The sequence below is a fragment of the Hippocampus guttulatus genome, chromosome 7 (assembly GCF_054856545.1).
Source record: "Hippocampus guttulatus isolate MCC_2025c chromosome 7, RoL_Hgut_1.0, whole genome shotgun sequence".
NCBI lineage: Eukaryota > Metazoa > Chordata > Actinopteri > Syngnathiformes > Syngnathidae > Hippocampus > Hippocampus guttulatus.
In genome coordinates, this window is record NC_141267.1 from 13,332,014 (window position 1) to 13,349,916 (window position 17,903).

A 17,903-nucleotide genomic window follows, 5' to 3' on the forward strand; every position below is an offset into this window, starting at 1 on the left:
ACGAAGTTTATCCTTGCTGTAAGCCCTGGTCGATGTAGTTCAGTGATCGGTTAGTTGTTTAACTTGGGCTGTAGTGTTTGTAAATGTGTTTGCGCTGTGATTTCTCATGAAGCAACACAGCTCCTTTGTAGCAATGAAGAGGGAGTGAAGCTTTCTCATTCTTGTGAATTCAGCTCCTCCCATAGTGGCGCATGCGCACTGCAATTCTTCACTCCCTTATTTTTTCTCTCACTGGACTCTGGCTTCCGGACGCTGAGACACAGCGCTGCCGCCGAATTTAAAGAGACAGGCGATAGTTATTTTAAACGCGATAAACGGTAACCATTGTCCCTCGGCTTTTTTTCCCCACCTCAGATGCATCTTGACTCCGCTCGTTCAATTCGACGATGTTTCGCTAAAGTCTAATCGGGTAGCAGCCTGTCTGTCATCTTCCTCCACTCGGCTGGATTTTCCGTCCGTTAGCGCCGTGCTGAGCGAGACTGCCCGAGCCAGGCAAAGTAGGACTGCTTTGCTCGCTGGCTCATTGGTGGCAGGCTGGCTCCCCGACCGAGAGGACGCTTTGTCGGCTAGCCAACCCGCCGAAGCGACACCGGAGATTCCCTTGCAAGTTGGGCTCCCACAGCCTCCCTTCGCCGGGCTCATGGCGAAGATCCAGGCGCACAGCACGGCGAAGCAAATTAACCAAATTCAAGACAAGCCTTTCGTTATAACACAAAAGCAAGTGCAGCAGCAGCACTTCCAGAAGCTCAAGGTAAGAAGACAAACAGCAAAGGGGGAGGAAAAGTCCCCTCAGAGTCACAACCATTTTGTTTTATTACACCGGGCTTGCCTTGTTTGAGGCACCGAACGTCGAGACGAGTGAAAGCGTAGTTGGTTAAATCCGCGGAGCTCACTGGCCTATGAAAAGTAATTCGTTTTTAACAGCACAACATTGGTATTTAAGATTAAATGTGGGAAGTGTATTTTGTATAAACTGGCGTCACAAGTGACAGTCGAGTGACACAGTTTGCGCTACTTTCTCATTTCACTATGTCATTGGCGGCCACGGCGAGCAAATGTGAACTCGGAAAAAAAGCTCGCTTGTGGGAAGTTCCTCCTTGTTCTCTTTTTCAACCACCCTGAACAAAGTGGAGGACGTCAGTCAGGCTAGCCGAGAGGCTACTCCACTTGATTAGCAGCTTCTTAACACGTTTATTCGTATTGCAGTGTTCGCATTTTTCCACCATGAGGTGGTTAAAATGGGCGACGAATAAACCTCGAGTGTCAAAATGTGCATGCGTGTGTAGGTGTTCGCGGAGTTATTATCGTCATTTGACTGGCTAATGCTAACACCAGTAGCCCCGCAAATATATCTGACAATGCTTTGTGCGAACATACACAATTTCATCGTAACCTAATCCCAAACTTGCTTGTTACGAATAAAGAAAGGCACGAAACGGTGAACAAAAGCCTCCTGGCGTGTTTTGGTAGCCACGCATTCATTCATTTATTTATTTATTTTCTTGCTGTACACCGCGTACAGCTGTTTACTTGAGTATTTGTTGGTAGAGATTACGGATTAGTCAATATGTCGTCTTCGACACATGTGCAAGTACCATTGAGGACATTCTTCTTTGCATTTGTGTGTGTTCGCGTACAATTTGTCGCGGTCAGTTGCTTATTGAGCTAAATATGATGCGTACGCTGTTGAACTGCAGCAGAGCTGATTCAGCATCCTGCTTCGTTATTTGACCATGCCAAAATGCTTCTGTGGTGTGCATAATGCTCCAAATGCTCTCGGCGTGTGTTGCAGGTTGAAGATGCCTTGTCGTACCTGGACCAGGTTAAAATACGTTTTGCTAACGACCCTGGCATATACAACAAGTTTCTCGACATCATGAAAGAGTTCAAGTCTCAGAGGTATTTCCCATCTATCTGCGTCTCTGCATCTACTTAAGATGTAATTGCTCGGGATTTGGATGTTTGTCTACAGGACTTTATTGCAATGCTTACATTTGAGTTAGCTCAACATTTAAACAGAATTATGAATGAGTGTTTTAATCACAGATTTGATTGCTATTATCTTTGTTTGTTTTACCCCCTTTGTTCTTTTGTCTAGCATTGATACTCCAGGAGTAATAAACCGAGTGTCACAACTTTTCCATGGACACCCCGACTTAGTATTGGGCTTCAACGCCTTCCTCCCACCTGGGTATCGGATAGAGGTCCCAAAGAATGGAATTGCCTTCCTTCAGTCACCTTTCTCCACACAGGTGAGACTGTAGCCACTTTCTTACTGCATTCCTGGTAAATTGGCGCTCCAGAGGCTATAATTAGATGTGGCCACATCAGTAAGACAGTGACAATCGCTTTCTACACCAGTGATGTGGGGTAGTGAGTGCATCCATTCATCCATTTTCTATACGGCTTATCCTCTTCAGGGTTGCAGGGATCTGGGGCCCATCCCGGCTGGCATCATGCAAATAGCAGACTATACCCTAAAGTGGTTGCTTGCCAGTTACAGGGGACACACACAAATTCACATCTTCACTGATTGGGAACTGAACCCACGTGACCTGCAAGTAAATCAGGCATATGTACCATTACACCATCAGTGACATAGAAAATGAGTCTTGTGTTCAAGTTTTGCTGTTTTTAACAGACTGTGGGGGATGGGGCTGCTGAATCCCAGAGGCTCAAAGGCAGACGGTTGCCTGTACGGTCCACTCTGGCCCATTGCATTCTAATGGGGTTCCTTGCGTTTCTACGAATGACACATGAACACCGGGTCGTTTTGGAGTACGTTAGTGGTCTTGGCAGACTCAATTCGATGAACCTAACTCAGCTGTGCTCGGCTTTAGAGTCAGCGATAAATGATTGATCGCATTAGTTTTGTGTCAACACCTAAAACTCGAATCAATTTCTACCAAATCATGGAAAATAGTCCATTATTCGCATACACACACCGCACAGTGGGCTTGCATATGCTCACTCACTCACTCACTCACTCACTCACTCACAAACATTCAATATCAAGCGTTATAAACAGCAATGCCACGGCTGGCATTATCGGTAAATTAAACGCATGGCTCAGCTTGAGATGATTTGTAGGCAGCAAGTGGAAGATGCTGTGGAATGCAGCGGTTCCCATCACCTAACAGACTGCCTCCAAGTTGGTCCACCCTTTTCCAAAATGTCACATTTAGTTGCATCGACACATCTTTAACTACAGCCGAATAGATTTCTCATCCAGGCTTTGACTGCCATGGCAAATGTTACACGTTGTTTGGAGCTGTGGCCGGTGCCTATCATGGTGGCAATCCCCGAACCCGCTGTGGAGATCCAGAGGCAGCTGACAGATACTGGCTCGCCAAGCGCAATGCAGCTTCGGCGGTCGCTGAGGCAAAAACTCGGGCATGGGGGGGAATTCGGCGAGGCCATGAAAAATGACTTCCGGTCAGCTTCAAGGAAATTCTGGGGGAAGCAGTACACCATTAACACTTTGTGTAGCGTAGATGGTGTGCTGCTGACCTCGAATTGCGATGTTGTGAATCGGTGGGGAGAATACTTGGAAGACCGCTTCAATTCCACCGACTGGCGGGTGTGTTGCACCTACAGAGCTATCACACTTCTCTGGTAAGGTCTATTTAGGGTTACTGGAGAGGAGGGTCTGTTGGGAGGTCGATTCTCAGAGTCAGGAGGAGCAGTGCGGTTTTCGTCCCGGCAGTGGAACAGTCGACCAGCTCTACACCCTTGCCAGAATTTCTAGGCGGAGCTGAGGTGTTGAAGGGTTCCGGTTTGGTAGCCTCAGTGGTATTAACACTTGAGATACTTTACCCCGACTACTAGTTGTTCTGAAAAAGACCAATAATCTCTAAAACGAATCAAAAACCTTTCAGTTCAGCTCCTTCCTTGCCACGACAGAATGATAGAGTCCACATCGCGGTAGCCGCTACATCGATCCGCCTGTCGATCTCACATTTCATCTTGCCCTCACTCCTGAGCAAGACCCCAAGAAACTAAAAAATTCCGAAGGTTGGGGCAGGATCTCATCCCGACCTGTAGAGGTCAGGTCATTCCACCCTTTTCCGACTGTGTACCATGGTCTCAGATTTGGAGGTTTCATTCCAACCGCTTCACACTTGGCTCGTGAACCGCTCCAGTTAAAAAAAGTAGAGATTTAAAATCAAATGCTTAAAATTGTGTCCACTATCTGGGCAATCTTTTCACTGGCACGTCATTTTGTCCAAGTTGGATGTAACATTCTTCTCCACTGTGAGATTACTTGGATTTAAATTTGTCCTCTATTCAGGTGTCACCCGGCCAACAAGGGAAGATTGTCACCACCTCCGCTGTGACATCAACCTCGGGTGCTACGTGCGCCACCACCTCTGAAGCCGGACCTGCACACACCGGCGACGTGAAGTCGGCCTCAGCAGAGTCCCTATCTTCCTCAACTTCTTCAGCCGGGGCCATGGAAAATCCCAGCAGACTGTCCCTTCCCTTGGCAAGCAGAGAGAGTCAGAATCAGACTGCCAGCTCGTCTGTGTCCCCGCCTGCCTCGGAGACCAGCCCGGTCGAGTTCGATAGTGCCATCAGCTACGTAAACAAGATTAAAAATCGCTTTCTGGACCACCCAGAGATTTACAGAGCCTTCCTAGAGATTCTTCACACTTATCAGGTAGTACTTTGTTTGAGAGCTCCACCGCATTGTGCTGTTTAAGTTGCTAGTCATTCCTACGCTGTGGCCTTTTCTCCTTCACGCTGATTAATGTCCTTTTTGATAACACTTTCACTGCCTTCCACCTTCCAGAAGGAGCAGCTGGAGGTGAAGGAGAGCCGGGGCAATCGAGGTACCAGCGGGATGACTGAGGATGAGGTTTTTTCCAAAGTTGCCAGCCTTTTTAAGGGACAAGAGGACCTGCTGGCCGAGTTTGGTCAATTCCTGCCTGATGCCAAGAGATCGCTGGTCAGTAGAAAAGGCGCGACATGAGCCTGCCCACTTCGATTGCCTCGCTTATTCTTCAAAATGTCATGCTGATAACATTATCTTCTTAATAAGAATCTTAACGCGTAGTATTCATATGAATCTATTGTAGTTAATTGAGAACCAGCCCAGTGATACATGATCTAATGTATTGTCAATAGTTCACCGGGAACTCACTGACGGGAGCAAAAGAGCAGCTGAAAAGACCGGAGGATGACGACCTGATAACCAAACAGAACAAAAAGAGGCCCCGACCTATTCTCCTGCCGCACATGTCTCCACTACTCAAGGTAACGCACTGGAGTAGTTTACTACTTGTTTAACATCAATGTAGGCCTACACTTCAGAATATTTTGACATGACTGTTTTTCCCTCTCAAGAAAAAAATGAAGTATTCCTCCTGTACCAAAGACCAGTCCATCGCTTCAGTTGGCAAGCATGGAGTCTTGCGAGAGTTTTCCTTCTTTGATAAGGTGAGGACTCTTTTACCTTTTTCCATGGTAGATTAGTCCTGTGTTTAGTACAGGATCTATAGCATCCCTGCCAATGTGATTCATTCCTCAGGTTCGCCGCCTGTTTAAAAGCCAGGAAGTGTATGAGAACTTCCTGCGCTGCATTGCCTTGTTCAACCAGGAGGTGGTATCAGGAGCTGAGCTACTCCAGCTGGTCACTCCTTTCCTGGGGTAAGTAGGAAGTGGAAAATGACCTGTAGGCCTACTTCAAAAATGCACCATATCATAACATTAATGAGAAAATATTTTGTTATATTGGAGAATGTCGTCCGACGTTTTAAATGCTGAAATGCAATTTACTGCAGCTCATCCTCCATGAAGTGCTCTACAAAGATGAGGAATTTTTCAAACTTCTTTTTCACATGGTCAAGTCAATCTCATATCTAAATATTAAAATCTGCGCTTTTACTCTTTGACGTCAAGCACTTCTTTGTGTTCTGAATCATGGTTAAAGCGCTATGAGAATCTGTTTGAAAATAAAAGTGAGATGAGAAAGATGTCACCTCATTTTTCTCAGAAAGATGTAACCTCAAGATGTCACCTCATGAAGATTGCTCTTAACTGTTCGATTTGCATCTTTCTCTCTGATGAGCTACAGTATATTCATATAATGGGAGCATAAGTCTGAGTTTGAGGTCATCAATTACCGCCACACGAGGGAAAAGCAAATCACAACAAAAAAATGTAAAGCTGTCACAGAAACATATGGGTCATGCATTACTGTATAATAATAAAAAGCAATATATGGCTCCCATTACAGTAAATTGCCTAACAATATGAGGAAGGGGGGGGGGGGGGGGGGGGGAGTAAACAGTATCCGAAATCCTGATATTTGTCACTCATGATTGAATCCAAATGCTTTCCAGGAAGTTTCCTGAAGTGTACACACAGTTCAAATCCTTCTTGGGAGACAAAGAGCTCTCTCATGCCATGTCGGGGCTGTCGGATCGCTACATGGAGGGAGGAGGAGGCAGGGAGGTGGATTATGCCTCTTGCAAACGCCTGGGCTCCAGCTACAGAGCACTGCCCAAGACCTACCAGCAGCCTAAATGCAGTGGGCGCACCGCCTTATGTAAAGAGGTGTGCCCCTCCACCCCTTCCTATTCAGTTGCTGTTGCAATATGTAATTGACAAATAAATGCATGGTACGCACCAAACAATTCTCTGCACAGACAGCCTTGCAACTTATGCTATGCACGGATGTGTTTAGGTGTTAAATGACACCTGGGTGTCATTCCCCTCCTGGTCAGAGGACTCCACCTTCGTCAGCTCCAAAAAGACTCCTTATGAGGAGCAGCTGCACCGCTGTGAGGATGAACGATTTGAGGTACTACATAAATGCTCATATGTTTTTAATTGTGTGAACCTTTACAGTAATTAAGATTAAGATATCCTTTATTTGTCCCACAATGGGGAAATTACAGTCAGAATTCAGAGTAGGGAGAGGGAAAAAAACCACGCTCGAACTATCCTCTTTTGAGGATAATTTAAGTCCAGGATAAAAAAAGACCCTAGCACATAAATAAGCATATTAGAGCAATTAGAGACCGTGTAAACTATCTACGTCATGCACAGGGAACGCTCATTCGCGGCGGTTAGGCATCTAACGCCTATCAAGTATCATAAAAAATTGAGATGAATAGACTCCTCCCACTAAAGATTTGGGGAAATTTAATTGACAAAAAACGAGACCAAAAACAGTAGACGTGGGCCTTGCACCAAAAAATCCCTGTTCCTTACTCATGTTGATCGTACAACATGCCACAAGAAGGATTTACTATTTCCAGGACCAAAAGTCAAATTAACCGACCATGATTCAGCCTTTGGCCACATTGCGACACAATTCTAAAGGTAAGGCATGTTAAGAAAGAAAAACATTTCTGTTGTTCGAAGCAGAAGTTTCTAATCCGACCGGAACTCATTTGCTGTCGTCAACATGATTCGGGAATGGGGATTTTTGGTTTGAGTCCAAGGTCCAATTTTAAGAAACACAAGTCGCAGGCCCACACAAACTATGAAAAAATAAGTGAGATTTATTTAAAGTCTGAAAAATATTGAAATTGCCTTGCTTCATTAGTAATTACCAATTAACAAGTAAAACCTTAAATATACTCCAGACTATGATACCCAATACTTTATCATTTCAAACTCATTTTACAAAATTGTACACACTTTGAATGAAGGCAGCGTTCATGAAAATATTTCAATTTCTAAATCTTCCCACTAGTTGGATGTGGTTCTGGAAACCAACCTAGCCACCATCCGAGTGCTTGAGAGCGTCCAGAAGAAGCTGTTGCGCCTCTCGCCCGAGGACCAGGATCGCTTCCGGCTAGATGACTGCCTAGGTGGCACCTCCGAGGTCATCCAGCGCCGCGCCGTGTATCGAATTTATGGTGACAAAGCCCCTGAGATCATCGAGGGGCTTAAACGAAGCCCGGCCACGGCAGTGCCTGTGGTGCTCAAAAGGTTAGAGCTCTTTTTTTTTCTCTTTTTAATTGTCAAATATACCAGAAACAGCTGTCTTGAAAATGAATTTAGGTGTTTTACAGTCAATGCACACAGCATTGCATGGGCAGTACTGTATTGAGTAATAAGCCTTATACTGTACTGGAATAGCGAAATTGATCCTCCGTTTTGATTCGTGCTGTAAAAAAGCAATCCATTTCTAACTGCACCCTGCAATGTTGTGCCCCTCTCATGTGTAGTATCTAAATGTAAGACACAGTTCTTGTGTGATGCAGTACGGTCATACACCGCAAAAGTACTGCCTCGATAAAATAAAAATTGCTGAATGTAATACATCTGATAGACTCAGTTGAAGCTGGGTGTCTTCGTCTTTGTACAGGCGGAGTGATTGATGAAAGTTCTTATTGGACCAGGCATGTGTGCCTAATGTTATGGCTGTTGAGTATGTATTATGTATACTGTATATGGGTATGTTAAACTTCAACTGAAAGGCTGCTGTCCGAACCGACTGGGGCTCACATTACCATATTCAAGACTTTCCAATTGAACCTGCATTGTGATTCACAGGTTGAAAGCCAAGGAAGAGGAGTGGAGAGAGGCCCAGCAGGGTTTTAACAAGATCTGGAGGGAGCAGTATGAGAAGGCCTACCTCAAGTCCCTGGACCACCAAGGAGTCAACTTCAAACAGAATGACATGAAGGCTCTGCGCTCAAAGAGTCTCCTCAATGAGATTGAAAGTGTCTACGATGAGGTAAATGCATCTATCTTTCAACTACTTGCATCAACCAGCATTTGGAGACATTGAGAGTGTGATATCTAATGAATATTGTACATATATATTTTGTGCAATGTCTTGTACAGCCTCACAAATAACACAGAGGTAATTGAGTCTCAGTAGGAAAGTCTGGCGCAAAAGAGTAACTTTAACTTTTTGTCCAGGGGCTCCAATGATGAGCACTCATAGTTTTCAATCATGTTAATGATTTTGCTTACTATTGTGGTTGTAATGCATGAAACATGTTAATGTTTACCGTCTATTATTCCATTTACACCCATGCGTTATTGTGTTACCAACTTGTCCTGTTTTCGGAGGCCAGCAGCATAATTTGCCTCAGTCATTTTTGAATTTTGTATGAGTAATTTTGTACGTGTAATGCATTTGAGGCAACTGCTGTGTGTTGGACCAAACAAAGATTCTCATCCCTCGAGATTGCTGAGTTCCTTCACCTTGGCATAATATACATGTACACAGAAAAGAAAAGAATGAGCCTTTCATAATTCCCACAATGGGCAAATCGAGGCTTTTTAGCAGTAAAGTGGAACGTAGCATTACACAAGAATAATATTCATCCATCCAACCATTTTCTAATCTGTTTATCCTTACAATGGTCGTGGGCGTGCTGGAGCCTATTCCAGCTATCATTGCGCAGAACTGGTTGCCAGCCAATCGACGAGAATAATGTTCAAGAATCGAAATGATCAGGCAATGAGACTGAATGATGAGACTACAAAAAGCAAATCAACTTCTCTTTTCTTATACTTCTGCTTGGCAAAATAGCTTCACGTAATGCTCATTCAGGGATAAATATTGCTGTGAGGGTTGATCCAGCCTGTTTAAAGCTCTTCATGCTTGTGTTTTAGCGACAGGAGCAGAGCACAGAAGAGGGAGGCGTAGGCCAGCAGGCTCGCAACGGCTCCAGCGCGCCGTCGGCCAGCGAGCCTCACATGGTGTTTATGTATGAGGACAAACAGGTCCTAGAGGACGCCGCCGCACTCATCATCTACCACGTCAAACGCCAGCCCACCATTCACAAAGACGACAAGGACCACATCAAGCGCATCATCCAGCACTTCGTCCCTGACTTGTTCTTCTCGCGCCGCGGTGAGCTCAGCGACACGGAAGACTGGACTGACGAGGAGGCGGATCCTGAGGACGGAGGAGAACGAGGAGCGAGCGGGGCAGTGTCAGCAATGACGACAACTGCAGCACCACCACCACCACCACCACCACCAACAAATGCTAACACTTCTGATGCAGCCGGAGCAGCAGCAACCAGTAGTCAGTCTCAAGGTCAACCAGCCCAGGGTCAAGCCACTGCCCAAAACCAGCAGCAACTAAACAATGAATCCAGAAGAAGGCGCTGCAGCCCGTCCCAACCACCCGACACAGAGGCTTGCGGCACTCCTGGCAGCAGCAGTCAAACGTTGACCACCACCACATCTATCCCTGATTCCACACCCATGGAGGTCAGTTCTGGCGCCACTGCTGAGAAGGTGGACCTACGTGACCCCGAAGCAGAGCACCTGAAGGATCTGGACGATGTCTACAACCTGTTCTTCGTCAACAACAACTGGTACTTCTTCCTGCGGCTGCACCAGACTCTGTGCTCGCGCTTGCTGCGGGTGTATCGGCAGGCCGAGCGGCAGCTGCTGGAGCACCGCGCCGAGCAGAGCAGGGAGCGGCTTCTCGTGGCCGAAGGGAGGCGGGAAAAGGCATGCGACCTTGCCATGGAGCTGCGTCTCAAACAGCCAAGTAAGTTATGAGCATATCTATTTTTTTGGGTGAGGGGGGGGGGGCTCCGCTTTTTCACACATTAAAAAGCATGTTTGTTAAATTAATAGAAGATTTACAATTGTCCATAGGACAATTCGAAATGTGGGACGAAGCCCATGCAAACATGGGAGAACATAAGCATTAGAGCCACAATTTCAACCCGGGACCCCTCAGATTGTTAGACAGCGGTGCTAACCACTTTTGCGCCATGGAGTCCTACTTTCACGCCTTCACTTTAAATTCGACTGCCGACCAAATGGTAGACTGCATCGTCCAAGGCAAAAATGCCCTTGCAATGTTAAGTAGTTTCCCTACTTACGAACAAAAACATCAATTAATGAACGTGACGTCCATTGTATCGGTAACTGCGGTACAAATTCATACCCTTCTACAGGATGATATTACACTTACTGATCCCTAGTTGAAACTACAGGTGATGCAAACATTTGCTGATGTCGCATACTTGTGTGTGCGTGCCTGTGTGCGTGCGCGTGTGTGCGCAGGTGAGGTGGAGTTAGAAGAGTACTATCCGGCCTTCTTGGACATGGTTCGCAGCCTGCTGGACGGCAACCTTGACTCGACTCAGTACGAGGACACACTGCGGGAGATGTTCACCATTCATGCCTACATCGGCTTTACCATCGACAAGGTCATCCACAATATCATCCGGCAGGTAGGCCAAGTCGCACATACTGCACTCTTACTATCGTTGGGATGCTCTCCACATCTTAACATGAACTCTTTATGCGAGTCTAGCTCCAGCACCTGGTGAGCGACGAGGTGTGTCTGCAAGTGGTCGATCTGTATCTGGCTGAGAGGAAGAGGGGCGCTGCCGGGGGGAACCTGTCTTCCCAGTGCGTGCGAGCCGCCTGGGAGACAAGCTACCAGTGGAAGGCTGAGAGAGCCATGGCTGAGGAGAACTGTTTCAAGGTCAGAAGTGATCAGAAAGGAATATATTCTAACAAAGGCGTAATAGCAGAAATGTTGAAACAGCACTTGACCGCATCATTGTACAGCTGTACCCGATGTCGTGACCTGCAGAGGGCTCTATGCACAAACCATCTTGACATCACATCCGTTGTGGATAATGGCGTTTAGCTATTTCCAGTTTGGCGAAATATGACAGCCTTGTACTCATAGGCCCTGTTAACTGCTGAGTATGAGCTTTCAAGGGGTTACATTAAACATTAAAATGAATTTTTGTCTGATTTAATCATGCATTTATACAATATGCATACACATGTGATTGGAAGCTTTTTCAAACCGGTGAAATCATGTAATCCAAATGTAGGAATTATTTTTAGTTCATGGATGTCTTTTTAACACTCTAAATTGTCCCTCGCTGTGGGTGTGAGCGCGGATGGTTATTCGTCTGTGTGCTCGTCGATTGGCTGGCAACCAGTTCTGCGCAATGATAGCTGGAATAGGCTCCAGCACGCCCACGACCCTTGTGAGGATATGTGGATTAGAAAATGGATAGATGGCAACGTAAGATGGCGGCCCTCTGGCTTCAGCTGCGAGGGGCCAATTATTAGTCCAGTCATTGATATGTCTGTTGAAGGTCCATATCTGGCTGCGGCCTTCCTGTGTGGAATTTACATGTTCTCCCCGTACTTATGTGCGTTTTTCCTGAGTACTCTGTGGCTTCCTCCCACTTTCCAAAAATGGTAGTTTGTCTCTACACGATGTGCTTCGCGATTCTAATGAGGATAAGCAGTGAAGAAAATGGGTGGATGTAGTTCTTTATTCACTGGGGAACGTTTAATGGCTCTAACTTCTTCTCATTCCATTTTTACAAAACTGAAGCAAATGGCTTGATATCTGCCTTTTACTCCATCAGGTGATGTTTATTCAAAATAAGGGTCACGTGACAATGACCATTGAGTTGCAGGACACTGAGGAGGCCCAGACTGATGACCCCTTGGACATTCAAGTAAATGGATTAGATACATTTTTAAAGCATAACATCAAGTCGTGTGATTGGTCCAATGAAATCATGTCATTTATCTTATTTCAGTGTTTGTCCAGCTACATGGAGCAGTTTGTTGGAACTGAGTCTAGTCTGTGTTCACAAGCAGACGGCTACTTTTTCAAGCCCGTTTTTCTTCCACGGTAAGCTACTTCAACTCACACTTGTTAGGTTTTATACTTGGTGACATTTCAAACACAATCTGTTCTCGTATGCTGGTTCACCATAGATTTTATTTCCCCAATGTTTTTAAGGCATTTTTCCCCTTTGATAAAATAATGGAAAAGTCTCAGTCTCTTCCAAGGACACATAGCTACCATCATAAAACCTTATTAACTTAAATGTTTGAGGTACACAGAAGAAGACATTTCACATTTTTAATTGTCATTCAAGTGTAAAAATTAAATAACCCCAGGGATTTATAAACAGGTAAAAATAATAAAAATAATGGCAATAAAAATCTTATATAATAAAAATAATGGCATTTTTGTTTGATGTTAATGCTTATGTTCAGGGTGACATTGTTTGTCAGCTCGTCAGCAGGGTTACACAAAAACAGGATCTTTGCTTTACAACTAGTGACATGCCTGTGTGTTTTTGTTGTGGCTTTATTTTTGTGTCGGTTTCATTTTTGCTGTCTTTGTTTTTATTTCTGTCTGTTTTTATGTTTGTTTGATATCATTGTCCATGCTCTTCAAGACCCCCTTGGGGCCATATAGTCTTGTACCTGTTCTGGTGTTGAAGTGCCCGTATGAGAAAAGGTTAACACATGTTGGTTTTTGATAGGAACCTTCGCCGTTTCCGGCGTTGGCAAGTACGCCAGGTGGAGGCGATGCGCTGCAGGCGAGAGTGGCACCGGCAACTCGGCGTGGAAAACGCTGGCAGCCTGGACTGTCGCTTCAAGCTCAACACTCACAAGATGGTGTTTGTCATGAACTCTGAAGACTACATGTACCGCAGAGGAGCGCTGGTCAAGGCCAGGAAGGTAGGGTGGAAGGTCTTTTTTCTCGGATGCTCTACAAGGGCCAAGTTTTCAGAGAGGTTTGCGCTTGCAAAAATGGGCACCGACTTGATTGCAAACTTAAGCTATGTGGAGCTGTTGTTATTTTCATGTATTTATTTTATTAAAAGGTCGATATAAATAGTTAACCGGGCTCATTCAGGAATCCGTCTGCTAAATTGCTGTGCAGTTCATTTTGCGCATTCTGGGAAGCGTATTGTATATTCAAATACTTTGTAGGTTAATTTAGTTTGCACAAAGTGATTTTTTAAACCTGTGACAAATTGTGATGGCCGATTATGCATTTTTATGTAATTCGTGCAGCATCGGTAGGTGAATGATCAGACTGTTGAAGCAGTCCGAGTCCCTTAAGGTAGAAAAACAGAAAAATCTGTGAAATGCTCATTTTGTCTCAATTTGCTCACAAATTGGTGTAAAATCTTTATATGCTAGCAAGTATACACAGGTAAATTCCGCCATCTAGTGGAAGAGCATTCAGCTGTCACGGTACATTGCTGGCATGGATACAGTACAGCAACAAAAATAACTTATTTGTAGTAAATAAATAATACTTTTTGGACCAATTAGTTGGAATTGGACAGGTATGAATTTGCCGGAAATTTCACCAACCCTGTGTGAGATCGACAGCTTTAAATTACGTGACCCGTCTTTCCTGTCCCAGTCTCAGCACAGAGTGGCGGCGAGCCAGCACGAGCGCTTGGCCAAGTGGCACCAGGGCTGGCGGGCCGAGCACGTGACATCCTCGGCGGAGCGCGGTGTGCACAAGTGGCTCATGGGAGAGGACGAGGAGGACATGATCCCCTGCAAGACCACCTGCCTGTCCACGGAGCTCAAGGGGCAGGCGGTCAACAGATACCGTGTTCATTACAGCGGAAACAAAGCCCCAGCCTCGCCTTAAGAGGACACTCTTGCGCGGGTGTGTGCGCACATACACAGAGGTTACATGCATGGACATCCTTACATTAAATAAACATTTGCAGTACTTGTGTACCGTCACCCACGTGCTCACTCCCTCGTGCAGAGTGAGCATGTTGGGAGAAAAAGGTCATAAACTAGTGTGGACCCACGGGGCCATCAGACCCCCCCCCCCCAACCTTCCCAAAAACCCTTTCACTCAGCATCAGCAGTATCATCTGGCACTAAGTCAACAAGACTTGACCACATAATGGAAAAGTTTCAGAAATGTGAATGTCTGTTTCATTTTTCTTTTCTTTTTTTAAGTCTTGTGTAGTTTTTAGCTTGTATAGCCAGATAGCCTTCTGCTTGTTGGTGGATTAAATGCGCGTTTCTACAAAGGATATCATGGTATAAACACGTGTATGTATGTATGTTTGTGTATCCTGTAATTCATTATGACAAGTATGTGCATATGTATTTTTTCTATATACAGTATGCATTAACACCATTTGAATATCATGTGGTTCTTTACAGTGTTTGCTGTTGGCCAACTCTTGATGTTTGCATTAACCCCTCTGCCCCCTTCCTTTTTATTTTGGTATCGTACCCAAGCACATTATCAGCAACAAGGAGTCCTGCAAGTTGATTGATTTCATACTGAAGAAATTATGTATCATAATCTTGATTCCACTGAATGTTTTCTTTATGTTGTCTGACCCCCCCTTTTTTGTTTTGCATACTGACATTGAAAATAAAAAGCAAAAATCTCAGTGTTAAAATAGAATGTATAACATTTATCCTGTATCAGTTATCATAAAATAAACAACCTAGTTGTGACCTTCTTAGATGTTGATGGTGGACACGTGTTGTCTGAAGCGCTACTTAATGAAGCCAATCCAAATATTTGGTATGGTGATGATTTGTTGACCCTTTCAGAGACAGCGGCTACTCCGGTGGACAGCTAATGTTATGCAGGTTACAGGGTGCATGAAAGGGTTAATAGTCGTTTCTGTCTGAGGTACTGTCTCAACTTGACCTCGGAGACTTAATTGTCCATCGATGAAGATGTATTAATAGATGTCTACATGTGCTGTGCGATCAGCTGGCTACCAGTCCAGGGTGAACTCTCGTCCCAAGCCAGCCAGGATAAATTCAAGATCACCCGTGATCACCCTAATGAGGATTGACGACAAGCCGTTATAGAAAATGGAAGAATTGATTTTTGTTACCATTGGATTTTCTTCGCACACACTACTGCCTAATAAAACATTGAATCTTGCTACGGTATATGCAATGCCACATTTTACCACACTAGTGTGTTTCACATCACACCGGTGGGAACCTGGCATAGATTCTGGCCCACAACAGTAGTACTGTACACCAAATATTGTACCGTGTAAAAATCTTAGTATACTGTTAAATACATTTTAATCAAATAATGTCAATGTCAATCAAATGAGTATTCCCCTATTATCTTGGGTAAAGGTAGGATTTGGCATTCAATATTGTCTTGGATTCCATGGTGATTGTGCATATTACGGTAAGACAAAAATAACCAAATCTTATTTTATCCATTATATTTGATATTCAAGTTGGCCAACAAGAGGAGGGACAAATAAAGACATGTAATTTTGGGGGGTTGATTGGCTTTGTCCGTAAGTTCTGGACTGAGTCATTCTAGAATTGGAGGATATGTTGTTATATATTTATATTTACACATATAAACGAAATATCAAAAATAAACGTAGTTATAAGTGTGAGGATTTTTTAATGCTTGCTTAATTAATCGATTACATACGTTTTGGGTAATGACGTGAGGGCTATATTTGCTCATCGCGTGCGCAATGAACACCTTTGCGAAAACGCGCATTGTACTCTTGAGAATGATGGACGATGCCAAGATTTTTTTAACTCAATTTTTTTTAAATTTGCATTCGTGGAGCGTTAACATGGGCCATTCTTCCGTATGCAATATACTGGTAAGTTTATAATTGTCGAACAATCTGCGTAAAACTAAAAGTACCTCACGAGCGGGTGAGGTTAGCACTACAGGCACTGCTAGCTTTGCTAATTCAAACAATTACTTGATTGTATATTTTTATACTACACTGTCTTCATGTTAATTCGTTGTCTTGAACGTGTTGTTGCTTGTGCGTAAGAAAACGTCCTTGCATTATTTTCGTCCATGAACAATATTAAATCACTATTAATTAGATATCTAATTATGTAAACACTAAATAAATGGTAATTACTGGAAGCGCAATGTCAAAAGGCTGCCCTCAAGTGGCATAGAAACTAACTGCTAGTTAGGCTCAGCACTCAAACGGCCGAGGGAAAGTTAAATTGTGTCTCCGATTTGACATGAAGAGTCATATTCTGGTTTGTTTAAGCGTTGCGTGGTTGGGTTATAAGAATTAGCTTACATAGTTTGGGGTGGTAAACGTTTGAATGACATTTGTAATACGCTACTTGATTGTTGCGGAACCGGTACACTTTCAGACTTTCTGCCGGAACTTAATAACGACGTACGGTAGTTTTGGTTCTTTCACGTAGAAACGTAAATTTAAACCACCAGTGCCCATAAACTCAAGATAACATTTTATGTATATTTTAATGTTAATTTCCACTAACATTTTGTTTTAACGTTACTCTTTTAAAATACATGATTTCGTTTTAAAAAACGAAAAATAGCAAACCAGATGCCGCAAAGCATTCTGGGACGCGCAAATTGGTAACGTAACCTACTTTTAAAATATTTGAAGTCGCCCAAATCGAATAAGTATTGACTTTTCGTCAATGTTGTCCCTACTAGTCGTGACGTACTGAGTTTGGACAAAAGGTCCTCCAAGTTTGCCCTCTGGGTAAAAATAGTACTTGCAAAGATGACTTCCCGTCGTCGCCCGATGAAGAGTTAAGACTATACTTTCAGGGATCATTTCTATAGTTCTTAACTTGAGAAATGTTTTTCTAAAGTGAATGGTCTCGCTAACTACGATGATGAGGTTTGATACTCCTTCCTGAGCGTGAAGCTGCCATAGAATAATGAAGTCATTCATAAGTTCTATGTCATTGATGAACGTTCGCTGCTTCTTATGGAGCAATGAGGGATGGAGTATGTTCAGAGTAGTTCGCTCAAGCCAAAAGGTTAAGTGTTAAAGTATACTTTATTGATTATAATTCTTAACAGGATTTCCTTGATTACCTCGTGACGTTAAACTCGAGGAAAGTCTACTCCACCATAATCATTTGGTAGATTAGAGGATCCATGACTGTATGTCGTGGGCGGGAAACGTCGTCTCTATTCAACGTTGCTTACCAGCTATCAAATATATTATTGGATAATCAATATTTATTTGAAAGACAACTTGTGCAACGGTCGGCACACCAAAAAAATAATAAACCAATTTGGAAACACGCGCAGCACTCATCCTCTATATCCTTCAGTACTTCGACCTAAGAGGGACGTCATATAAAAACCTACACTGTTGAGGGTTTTGTTTTTGCTTTTTCCCAGTTTT

The 17,903-nt window shown here is 44.0% G+C and overlaps 1 protein-coding gene and 1 non-coding gene across 2 annotated transcripts; both read left to right on the forward strand.

Moving 5' to 3' along the window:
- Positions 1-252: 252 nt before the first annotated feature.
- sin3b (SIN3 transcription regulator family member B) lies at positions 253-15,222 on the forward strand. The gene is made up of 19 exons (XM_086116046.1): positions 253-751; positions 1,793-1,899; positions 2,099-2,252; positions 4,292-4,660; positions 4,793-4,948; positions 5,128-5,256; positions 5,347-5,439; positions 5,531-5,649; positions 6,345-6,558; positions 6,689-6,805; positions 7,706-7,944; positions 8,512-8,695; positions 9,586-10,477; positions 11,002-11,171; positions 11,255-11,428; positions 12,339-12,431; positions 12,516-12,610; positions 13,254-13,452; positions 14,150-15,222. The coding sequence occupies exons 1-19, from the start codon at positions 641-643 to the stop codon at positions 14,384-14,386; spliced, it is 3,852 nt and encodes a 1,283-aa protein (XP_085972172.1). The 5' UTR covers positions 253-640; the 3' UTR covers positions 14,387-15,222.
- Positions 15,223-17,298: 2,076 nt separating this feature from the next.
- On the forward strand, positions 17,299-17,513 carry LOC147202323 (small nucleolar RNA U3). The gene has a single exon (XR_015101511.1). It is a non-coding gene; the product is annotated as a small nucleolar RNA U3 (small nucleolar RNA).
- Positions 17,514-17,903: the final 390 nt, after the last annotated feature.

Coding starts and splice junctions, on each gene's coding strand:
- sin3b (XM_086116046.1), top strand. CDS start 641: ATGGCGAAGATCCAGGCGCACAGCACGGCGAAGCAAATTAACCAAATT. Junction 8,696..9,585: donor TTGAAAGTGTCTACGATGAG/GTAAATGCATCT, acceptor CTTGTGTTTTAG/CGACAGGAGCAGAGCACAGA. Junction 12,611..13,253: donor AAGCCCGTTTTTCTTCCACG/GTAAGCTACTTC, acceptor GGTTTTTGATAG/GAACCTTCGCCGTTTCCGGC.